General features: G+C 57.7%; 1 protein-coding gene and 1 long non-coding RNA gene across 2 annotated transcripts; both read left to right on the forward strand.

Annotated features, from left to right (window-relative positions):
• Positions 1-1,883: 1,883 nt before the first annotated feature.
• LOC119102143 (clumping factor A-like) lies at positions 1,884-4,068 on the forward strand. Its single transcript, XM_037225494.1, has 4 exons — positions 1,884-2,143; positions 2,579-3,448; positions 3,492-3,783; positions 4,040-4,068. The coding sequence occupies exons 1-4, from the start codon at positions 2,129-2,131 to the stop codon at positions 4,066-4,068; spliced, it is 1,206 nt and encodes a 401-aa protein (XP_037081389.1). The 5' UTR covers positions 1,884-2,128.
• A 199-nt stretch (positions 4,069-4,267) lies between these two features.
• On the forward strand, positions 4,268-9,686 carry LOC119102148 (uncharacterized). The gene is made up of 3 exons (XR_005094655.1): positions 4,268-4,296; positions 4,683-4,852; positions 6,450-9,686. It is a non-coding gene; the product is annotated as an uncharacterized LOC119102148 (long non-coding RNA).
• Positions 9,687-11,684: the final 1,998 nt, after the last annotated feature.

Consider the following 11,684-nt stretch of genomic DNA (forward strand, 5'->3'; position numbering starts at 1 on the left):
TTGCCATTGCTGATGCTGGGAAAGTGATGGGTTTCGTCTGTCTATGTGAATTCATAGAATGGATGGGTCAAAACAGAATGCGCAAGACAGACTGAAATTAACCCCTGCCTTAGGGGATGATAAAATCAAGTTCCAGGCAAGGGCTGCCAAGTTACTCACACCAATAACTCTGCTTTACTTGCATGTGCAGTTTTCAATGAAATAAATGGATTCTTACCAAGGTTTATGTATTGCTTTGGCCAGGCAATATGACAAATTGGTCATTAATGCAAGCAAGACTACCTGACCAAATGTAATCAGAAATACCAGAATCTGAAAAACATTCAATGATAAAGAGCCACTAGCCAGTTAGCAAATGTAACAGGTTGGACAAAATTGTATTGTGGCAAAGTGGTGCAAACTTGTTTTCGCTAAATTTCAAATGAAAAGGCATCATTGTTTAAGGTTGCCACTTAATGGTTAAAGCTACTTGGTTAAACCCACATGATGCAGATGCCTCCATATTGGAACAGCCACAGAAGTTTTGGGCATAATAAAACTCTCACAAGCTCTATGGCTTCCATATGTCATGTCAATAATGCAAGATATTGCTGAGGTTTACTGCTACTAAAGCTATCTGGATTAAAAATATATTGCTGGTCCTGATGGTGCTTTGCAAGCTATCTTAATGAAGGCATGGTGAACAATTATGATTTACTGAAAAAGAAGCTGCATGAACCTGCATTTGGAGCAGAGAACAGAAGTACATGCATTGACACACCTGCATACCAGACATGCACACACACATAACCATACACTGCCAAACACAATGCAGTGGCATTCACATGATAGCAACAAAGTAAACATCTTATGAAACATCACTGTCACATGAATTGGAATCAAGAACAAATAGACATGACCAGTGCAGGGGACCAGGACAATATTTTAAGGCCAGAGACAGGAACAAACCATCAAGAAGTGTGACAGGGACCAATCCATGTAGGAAGATACCATTACAAACCATTTTAAAAACATCCTCTTCTAAAGGCGAAATGAAGAAATGCTCAGAATTATAATGATGACTGGAGTTTTAGGGCACATCAACAATGTTTGGAATGAATACATGGCCATCCACAAGTTCAGAATGGAGCACATGGTAGTTAGGAGCCTTTATATATGTTATGAATGGTTATCACAGCCATAAGCTCTAGTCCTGCCTATTGACACTGGAATAAAAGATTCAATAATTTTGATGCATTATTTCATGTCACTTAAGGTATGTCTTAGTGACGTTTACTATCTGAGCCCGAGGACGTCACTCCATGGCTAATGACTACAACCTATCGATACCTACTTACCACCAACGAACAAATTATATTCACCTCAAAGAGCTGCTTCCCAGCTATTCAATCTGACCGATCTTCAGATTAATCGGTGTTTCTCGGATGAAGTACCAATCACGAGCATCTCCCGCACGTGCCTGGTCTCTCCCAGTCCAACGCACCGCTCCGCCACGCTTCCTTTCTGCGCACACGCGTACACTGACGCGGGTTCCTGCGTCTATCCTGCGCCGTGTTTGAACTTTCTACAGGAGAGAATATGGGCTCCTATTTGTTGGCCCTTCCAAAAATATGGGCACATGGCCCTACCATGTGCCCTTCCAAAAACAGTGAGGGTACTAAACAACGGACGTATGACTGTATTCCAACCTAAAAATTCCAAGATCCCATCACAGAATCCAATTAACATGGAATTTGTTGGAATTATGGATCTACCCTTTTGATGCAGGCACATATCTGCTAAACAGCATGAGCCAAAAAGGTTTTTGGTGTGCCGAAGGAATATTTCCCAAAGATATGAAGGATCTCGTAGCTGTGTTCCAAAACGCCGCTTGCACGATTCAGCTCAATATTGCAGTTGCCGTAAAGTCGGGTGCAGGTGCATACGTGGGTGACTCAGGACGGCGTCGAGATCCCGTGATCCACTACTCAAAACTGGCTGACGGGATGCACTAAGACGAGTAAAATAATTAAGTGCGGACGTGGAAAATGATGATGTATTCTTGTAACGGTTGGAGTGACAGGGACGCTCGTGGGACGAGAGGGAATGGCTCAACCATGAAATAGGCGTTTTCACCTAGGCCAAGAACATGACAAGCGTTCAGGTAATGCTGCCAGCCCTGATGTTTCTTCTAAATCGTGTTAAGATCTGGAACTCAAGCAAATAAATTAATATTTAACATTTAGTAAAATGTGTGGTAAATCAATATTTAGCAATTCACAAAATGTGTGCAACTATTTCACCCTGGGATGCCTGGATGTGTGTCTCATTATTAATTGATAAGTGTGAGCAGCCGGTGTAAACTCAACAGGGTAAAATAAAAGGTGTGAAATTTGTGTGATAGTCAAGATTATTTATTTGTGTACTTCTGTTTACCTAATTGGGTCCTCATTTTAAATAATGAGGGCAAATTTCCTCACATTTCTTGAGCAGACAGACAGTTTCTAACATTATACAAATTTTATTATTTGATTGATGCTGGTGACCTTTCATCACTGGTTTTAAACAGCACTCATTGAGTAAGTATGCATGGCTTCAGGATTATCTACGTGAGCTCCGTGCAGCTCGGAAAGAGTTTGCAGCAGGCAGCAAACCTGGCACTGCGGCCACTACCACTGAGCAGCACGTTGGTGGCTCTCCAGCCATCAACCGCTCTGCCGCCTCGCCGTGGCTCAAGTCGCCAGCCGTCTCCAAGCCACTCCCGTCCGCGCCAGTGCGCGACGGTGGTGGAGGTGAGCCCGCGTCGGTTCGTCAGGGTGCTGGCCGGGGACGACCGTCCGTCGCACCAGCGAACTCCCTGGCGGTCCGTGGCACCGGCCGAGCAGCCGTTGCTCCGGCACCGGGGAGACCGTCACCAGGAGCCGCCGGAGCCCGGGGCGGCGAGGGCCGCTCACCCGCCCGCCCAGTGAAGCCGTCGGCGGCCGCCGGCGGGAGGACGCCGCCCGAGGACGCCGACAGCGACACTGACATCAGCCACCTGATCGACCAGCTGAGCCTGAAGTCGCCGGCCAAGGCGGCGGCGCCGCGGCGCGGCAGCAAGATGGAAATGCTGCGCCGCAAGTTCTCCACCTCCAGCCCCACCAAGTCGTGGGCTGACCTAGGCAGCAGCGGCGGCTCACTGAGCCGACCGCGCGCCCGCTCCTCGGTCAGCATCCGTGACGAGAAGATCATCCTGAGCGGCATCTCGGGCGACGAGGCGGACGCCACCGACTCGGCCCCAGAAGCGCTCTCGTCCGGCGACTCGTCCTCCTCTTCCTCCTCCTCCTCAAGCAGTGTGCCGACCGAGCGTGCCGCCGCTCGCCGGGCGTCCTCCTCCAGCTCCATCCTCACGGAGCCGGCAGCGGCAGCGGCGGCGGACGCCAGCGGGGCGGCCTCGGTGTCCAGTTCCATCCGGACCGAGTCGGCGTCGGTGGGCCGGCGCCGCACGCCTGTCCAGCGCCGACGTGCCCGAGGAGCTCAGCCGCACCATCACCTCGGTGCCCACCGGGCCCTCGGCCGGCACCGACGACTCAGATTCCAAGTCGGACTCGGACTCGGACTCGGAGTCAGCGTCGGAGCCGGACCTGCACTCGCACCCGAGGCCGCAGGCGCAGCCGCAGCGGGAGTGCGAGCGGGAGCGGGGGAGGGAGCGCGAGCAGGAGACCGGCACAGAGTCTGAGGACTCGACGCTTCAAGAGGAGGCCTCGGATCGCTCAGCTCGTCGCGAGCTGAGTCCGCTGTCCAGGAAGCCTGCTGGTGCCTCCGGTGAAAAGTCCGAGCCGAGTGTCCCAACGACGCAAAGCAAGCACGTTCGGAGCGCAAAGCGCGCTTCGGGCCGTCACGGCGCTCGTGCTAAGAGAGATCGTCCCTCGAGCAGTGACCATCGGCCCGCAAGTGCTGGAAAACAACCGCACAAAGAAGCCAGGGCCAAACCAGCGTCAACAAAGCGCCAGCACGCCGAGCGGACTTCAAGGAACCGCGGGGACCCGTCCGCCGAGCGCGGTTCGCACGGTGGCGACAGACGCAAGCCGAGCCGGGAGGCTCGAGTGAGGCCGGCCTCCGACCACGAGCGGCGCCGGCGGCGACGCCAGTCCAGCTGGCCGGACGCGCAGGACCGCACCGACGCGTCCGAGTCGCTGGTGGTGAGCTACCAGCGGCGCGTGGCCTACTCGACGTCCAGGGACTGTCGCCGCTGCCGCCGCCAGGCCTGGCACGCGCCGGCGCCCGTCACCGTGGTGGTGCCGCAGCACGGCGGCCGGGCCGCTCCCACCGGCACCGGTCAGTGCGCGCGGTGGACAGCAGTGCTGGCCTGCTGCTGGGTCAACTGTGAACGGGAACGGAACCGAGGGCCTTGGTTGTGAATGGGTGCATTCCGGGGGTGATGTTAGACGGGCAGCGAAAGGTCGTTCTTAGCCATGTCTACTGGAGTAGAATCATTTGCTAACCAAACCCTCTCAGTTCGATCAAAACTACTTTGCTTCCCCGGGTACGCTAGCGATTGGATGCGGAAGAAGCATAACACGGACGCATATATCCTTGTTAACTCTTCCCGTTGTCATCGAAAGAGCCATCGTTCATCGCGAAACGTCATTCGGTTGCGCGCCGAGTACCAGCTGGCGGTCTCCCGCGCTTGTTCTTGTCAGCCGGACCGTGTCTGTTCCCAGTGTTCGTAGACGACGACGGCGACGACGAGCCTGTCATCACGGCGATGCTGGTGCAGCAGATCGCTCTCACCCGGCACTTCCTGGCGACGCAGCAACGACTGCGCGACGCACACAGTCGCCTGTTGCGGCAGACCCAGCGCCAGCTCTGCACCGGTCGGCACGATCTCAAGGTGGGGACGCCGCGTTCGTTTGCCTGCCCGGGCGGGCTGCAGACGGCAGCGCCATCTGTACGCGCACCGGACGGTCTCAAGCTGGGAACGGCGCCAGTACACACATGACGGGTGACGATATAGGTGAAACAAAGTCTGTCCCTCAGTTCTGCTAGCGTCTTACGAAACGAGCTGACAGCGGTCTGAACTGATTCCTTTTACCGCGAACATCACACAGGTGGATCTATCATGCGATGCCTTTGTTCGCGGACCGGCGCACGCCCGCAGAGATAGATCCCAGACATAGATCGGATCCATCGCGGCGCGTATGGGTTCATATGCCGGGTTACCTGCTGTATCTTGAGCTCCAGCTGGAGGCCTCGTCCTGGCTCCCCGTCGCGTTTTGCGCGCTTCCTGCTTGATCAGCCTCCAGAGGCCGGTGATAGGACGAGGCGGGATGCGGGGTGCAGGGCGCATTTATTGCACGTACCTCAACAGGCACTCGCCCCTCCTCCAGAAGCTGCCCGTTTTGCCGGTATGCTGGGTGCTGGTGGGGCCGGGCCGGAAGACCAGGTCATGGGACAGGGACGCCCCCGCGAATGTTTCTCCCGGTGACCCACGTCCCTCCTTGGTCTTGCTTGGTAGGGTGTGTGGTGGAGATCATCCCCTTGGGCTTATGGCGAGCCGCGCGAGACGTTTTCGCCGGAACCTTTGATTCGGACAGAAATTTGACATGAGATGGAGCGCTCCCATCAGCCAAGACATATGGCAGGCATTGGAAGGGATCTAGCTCCTATTTCAGTGGGATTCGTCATCCATTAATGCCTCTGACTTGGTGCTGGCCTTCGTCGACCAACGACCAAGCTGACGAAGCCGTCTCGCCGTTTTCTGAATCTGTTGCCTGGGGGTGCCCTTGATTCTTTTCCGGTATCTGGCATTAGCCATTGTCTTATAAATGTCCCGGTCATGATGTACTTCAGATCCGCTATTTTCAGCGGTTTTCTTCGCACTTTTCCCCGTAACTGCACGCTGGATGATGCCAGGCGTCTGCAGTCTGGCCACAATGTTGCAGACAACAGACCTGGATGTCGCAAGACGCGTAGAATTCCGTCTTATCGCAGCCTTGCTGGTGCTGCTTTATGGTTACGAGATGGAGTGACGGAAGCTCTGTGAGGCGCAGCCCGTGCAACCCTTGGCTACGCCACTGTTTCAAACACGGTCGTGATATCCGTTTTTGTCGAAAAGTACTTGAAGTATGATAATGCGGAACGAAAGCATCCAGCCCTGTTGCGTCATGGCGCAGTCACGGCGTCACATCCAGCCAGTCACAGACCGACGGCGGCGCCTGGCAGCCGGGCCGTGCCATTGTTGGTGTGGTTGTCTGGATCCGGGTCATGTCACAGTATCGGGATATCAAGGCGCCTGTCGCCGAGCTGCATTGGAGCGTGGGAACTGGACCGTGATGGGCCTCAACTCGATCGTGATTGGCAATATATCGTGGCGCACTACGAACTTTGTCAGTTCAAAGCCCTTGCCAATGTGAGACACTCTCCCCAGCTGCGGGGGCGCTGGCGAGTGGGTGAGGTTGTGATGCGTTGCCGCTGATTGGGTGTTCCAGGAGCGGCGGCACCCCCGGCGGCTCACCCCGGACGCGGATCAGAGACGCCGCGGCCCGCGAGCCTCGGCTCACACGGAGCTCGCTCGCCCAGCGGCCCGGCCGACGGAGGGCAAATTCACGCGAGAAGAGCCCCTGTGAACGGCGGGGGTGAGGATGGCTGTCCAGTTTGAGGCACTGGTGTACTGCATGTCGCGATTGCAGCCGGTACAGTGTGACTCGGGGTGTTCGCTACACACCACTCTGTAGCAGTGAACAACTTTGAACATGGTGTATTCTAGTCACGTATGTGTCCAAAGGTATAAACCAATACGTTTAAGTCCACGCCGGTTGTGCCCAGCATCCATCAAAAATAGAGCCGTTTATGTTGAAACATCTGCCTCGACGTCGTTCGGGATCAGACCACGCCTTAACAAAAATAAGTTTTTCAAACAAAACTGAAATATATGCATCCAAATCTCAATTGATCAGGTGTTCTGGAAACTTGTGCATCTGCGGTTTTACCACGCCTCACGGCAGTAGAGTTCGGGGAGCAGCTGTCTACATTCGGTGGCAGCGCCGGGGCCACGCGCCGATGGTAAGGCCGACGCGCCGATGTCGTCAGCGCCGGAAAAACTGCAAACAGGTGCGCTTCGCCAGCGCTGTATCGTTGGAGTTGCAAGACAGCACGGCGAGCCTGCGCGTCTGTGTGGCGCTGGGCTGGTGTGTTGTGCTGGCGCGCTGGCAGCTGTGGCAGTATAGAAGCCGTGCCGCAATGCGATCTTTTGGGGACACTCCGTCTGTTAAGGTCACTAAACGCTCAGAATGTCCTGCAACTCCGCCTGCGCAGGTTAGAAGCGTCCCGATACACAAAGAGTCATATGCTACGTTAAAACGCGCCCGTCATCATGTCAGCGTTTACTTGTCTGCGCTGCGCCCGTCTGTCCTGCTGCAGCGCCCGCAACCCCGTTCTGTATGCTTGCCGGTTCTCATGCTGCCGGAGGCCGCCTCAGAACCAAGAACGCGACTCGTTCTACTGAAGCAAAAATGCCGACATCAGATACCCGCGCGAATATATAAACATACATCACAGATTTACTCGCCAGCACATGCGCATATCAACTCACAAAGGTCAAGGATACTGCATCGCAGCGAATAATTCACCTGCCAGCGAAACTAAAGGTCATCCCAGGCTACAGCCGCCATCGTCTCGGACGATCGAACAACGCGCTAAAAGGCATTGAAAGGTGACTGCATACGAGTCGAGCGCTCCTGGGCTGCTGAGCAGAGCAAGGCTCACGAGCTCCCAAACAGCCAGCGAGGACAGTTCTACACCACGCCATCAGATAACGGGCACCGACAGCGACCGGAGCCGTGAGCCGACGGGCGGCGCCAGGCCGCCTGCGTCCACGTTTGATTATCTGCCCGCCGACGCAGCCGCGCGGTCGCTCGTGGCTGTCGGACGGCGCGCGTCGCCGAGCGCCAGCGGTCACAAACTCGTCTTCCCGAGCAGACGCACTCGTCTAAAGCCTCAAGTAGGGGCTGTCGTGGTGGCGTCCCTTTGGAGGGAACGTCCGGACAGCCAGCTGCGGTGTGAGCCGCACGGTAACCACAACGTCCACATCACACCCCTATCACGCAGCGACGTCAAATACATCTCCTCTCCTCACCTCGGAAACGCGCTTTGGCAACATCAATGACGGCGTGCACGACACGTGGAATGACCACTAGGGCTGTTGGCTCCTGTCGATGGTGTCACCGCTCACACGTCGTCCCTGGCGGAGACTGTTGCGACGGCCGTCAGCAGATGAACGGCGTTCGGGGGGGTCACCGCCCGAGGCGCTGTGTAGACAGTGACACCAAAGACGGGGTCAACGGTCCCAACAGTGGATCGGCGACGTAACTTGAAGACGCGACTGGAACAGGTAGAGCTGACGACAGATTTTTTCACCTGCGTGTCCACTCCGGGTTCGTTACCTTTGCCATTTGCCGGTTGTGATCGGGCATGCGGCCAGCGCGCAGTTCGAATGAATTTCAGACAAAAGGCTGAACCACGTGTATAGTTCCCACCAGCTACGCACGTGAAGGCGCAACTCAGGAAGCTAGAGGGGTCCCGGCCCCTGCAGAGGACTTGACGCTGTGCTTTACTTGCATGATTTAATGAACGTCAGAACCAAGTTCTAACATTACTGCCCCCCACCTACGGACCTCACCCTCCCCAGGATCCGATGACGGCTCTGCTTCTATAAGCAGGTACAGCCTTGACATGGGCCTGTGCCCAGCGCGCGGTTCGGATGTGGTATCGCTGAGTCGTGACAGCAGCTGGCGTCAGACGCCACGGAGGAAACTAAACTACTTAGTAGGGACACCCTCGGAGCGGTACTTCGCGGATGGGCGGATTTGCCAGGCCCTTATTGTCGTGAAGCCTATCAAAGTATTCAGTGTGAGCGTTACTTCTTACCGGAGCAGAAGCGAGACAGTGCGTTATCAGTGGGTGTCACGGTGCATTAGCGACGTAATGCAATCAGCAGCGCGCATGACAGTGCATTAACCGGGCAATGCAATCAGCAGCGGGCATGACAGTGCATTAGCGATGTAATGTAATAGTATGAGGGGCCGGCACGGCCGCGAAGTCCTACGGCTGTAACGCACTGATTCTAGCTCAACACATTCCTCACTGGGCTGCGAGCTTTTCAGTTGGCCCTCGTCTACTGCACCCCCCTCCCCCCGAAAAACCGTAATCTGGTTCGGTCTTACTCGCAACTGCAGAGATCTCGCGGATGATATGCATCATATCAGCATAAGCGACTGCAGAATAAAAGATACCCACCGGTGTCGCCAAGCCTATCACAACGCATCGTTTCGGCCAGCATCACCAGGAGGGTGTGTTTGGAGCTAGCATTGATGACATTGTGCAATAATTTGAAACCCGACATGGTGATTTGTCGGCATTATCAAACTGCGGTAATCGCACATTTAAATGAAGGGAAATTTCGCGCCGCAGATACGACATTACACCTGTGCTAACACCCCCGCCCCGAACATCTGTAAACAAGGCATCGGCACATAAAACGACACTCGCGTCACGCGGTCACCTAATATCCCGCCATCGTGGTTCATAACCAACACAACTCGTTCGTCCAGACACGGTCGGACGCCGCTCGCCATAGCCAGTGCCAGGAGCGTGATCCCGGTACGGTGCGCCGGTGCTCACCAGTTACACCGGGACGGCACCGCGGGCGGCGGCCCACGAGGTGCCGGCGCCCGCCCAAGCCTCCGGGGCGCGCCGCCACAGCGCCGCCCCCACACAGCCGTCCGTCACCGCCGTCGCGTATTGCACCGCGCGCCCGGTCCGCGCGCTTCAGGTACGCCCGCGCGCGCGCCTCGCTGGCAGGCGGCGCGGCCGGCTAGGCGGCGCCCGACCGGGGTCAGCTGGCGCCGTGCTGGCCGCCGCCGGCCTGCCGCCGGTCCAGCAGGCACGGGTCCGTGTGCACGAAGCAGGGCCGCACGGAGGCGGCCGACACGTGTCCGGAGCGTGCCTCCGTCATCGGCGCGCACGCCGTCCACGCGTCGCGCGCCGGGTCGTACATCTCCACCGAGCTGACGAAGTGGTTGCCGTCGAAGCCGCCTGGTGACGCGGCCAAGGGGTCAAGAGGTCAGCGCGGTCCGGCAGCACGCGGCGCCCGGGTAACAGTCATCGCTCAGGCCCCGGAGGACGGCAATTGCGCTGCGACCAGTTTGTGCCCGCAGTTCTTGATCGTGTGTGTGGGTTGGGGTCATGAGTTTGAGCTTGCGACCCCAGCCCTCCACTGCGAAACAGCCTCTCCACATACCGAAATGCCACGACGTTGGCATTTCGGTAATCTTATCGGAGCATGACAAAACACTCCAAGACACTCCCGGGTGGGCAATGTGTACTGTCAATACCAGGAAGAAATTAATCCACCAAGCAACCGTCGCCGGTCGCGTGGCGCACGACATTAGTAAAGGGCTGACGTTTGACATGGGCACGGCACCGCTCCCAGCTGTTCTTCAGAGTGGACTTTCCCATCGGATGTTATCTGGCTGCCACCGAAGCAAAGTCCTCCAAGCGTCTGCAACAGTGTTAGCACATAGGCGTCTGACCCACGGCTTATCATCGTGGTGATCCCCGGCCCTAACAGGTGACAGCAAACATGACTGAGCAGCTTGAACGCATGGGAAACAGGCCGCACCACTCCGGCGGCGGCATCGAAGTGAAAGTCATCCTTATGCGACACATCCGCGTACAACACGGACCACGGCGGCCGCGCACCGGGGGCACCTGCGGAGGCGTGCGCAAGTCACGACCCTCACGTGGTGCCGGGTCAGCACCCCCCACACACCGCCTCCAGGAAAGGTTGGCGCCCCCCCCCCCCCCCCCCCCCCGCCGCCCGTGCCGGTGACGGTTGCGGCCGAGCCTCCGGCGCACGGGTCAGGCCGCTGCTGGGGCCGGCGGCGGTCGGACCACTCACCGAGTGCGTACAGCTTGCCCTCGTCGACAGCTACGCTGAGCGCCGACTTGGGGGCGGGCAGCGGGCCGCCACCATCTCCCAGCGGCGCTCCTCCGTGTCGTAGCGTTCGACGGTGCGCAGCTGCTGGTTGCCAGTCGTAGCCACCCACCATCGTACACGAACGGTCAATGACGCCGATTGCCTGGGACGAGGGGTGCGGGCGGGTCAGGGTCAGGGTCAGTCCGGGCGGGCAGCGGATACCACCCCGCTCGCAGCTAACGACGGCGGTCCCGTCCACGGCTCGACGACACATCGGACAAGCCACATCCATCACGTCAGCCCACCACATGTCGTCATGAGGAGCCAGCTATCACAAACATGCCCCTTGACAACTGCTCTCCCGATCAGGGCGTCCCCAGCCGGCTGGCGCGGGGCCGCCGGAGGCGTGCCGGTGCGGTGACGGGGCGCGCCTCTTCGCCGCCGTTTCCTCCGCGCGTCGGCGCGGCCTTCGGGAAGGTCCGGCCCCGTCGGCCACGCGCCTCCGAGGGAACCACCGGGCACGCGGACAATCTGGCCAGCTGCCGTGACTCGGCACAAACGGCGACCGGTCCGGCCGGGCGCCGCGGGCACCGCCGCTGCAGTCACGGGCCGACCGCGAGCGTGCGCTGCACGCGGCCCCGTCACAGCCGTAACGCCCCTGCTGACGCTGCACTACCGCACGCCTCGACTTCCCGGGCCGACGCAGCACTCGGCGGTCGGGAGAGCGCGGCGGCGGTTCTTTTTGGCG

This window comes from Pollicipes pollicipes, unplaced genomic scaffold (assembly GCF_011947565.3).
Source record: "Pollicipes pollicipes isolate AB1234 unplaced genomic scaffold, Ppol_2.1 Scaffold_5677;HRSCAF=6716_pilon_pilon_pilon, whole genome shotgun sequence".
Taxonomy (NCBI): Eukaryota; Metazoa; Arthropoda; class Thecostraca; order Pollicipedomorpha; family Pollicipedidae; genus Pollicipes; species Pollicipes pollicipes.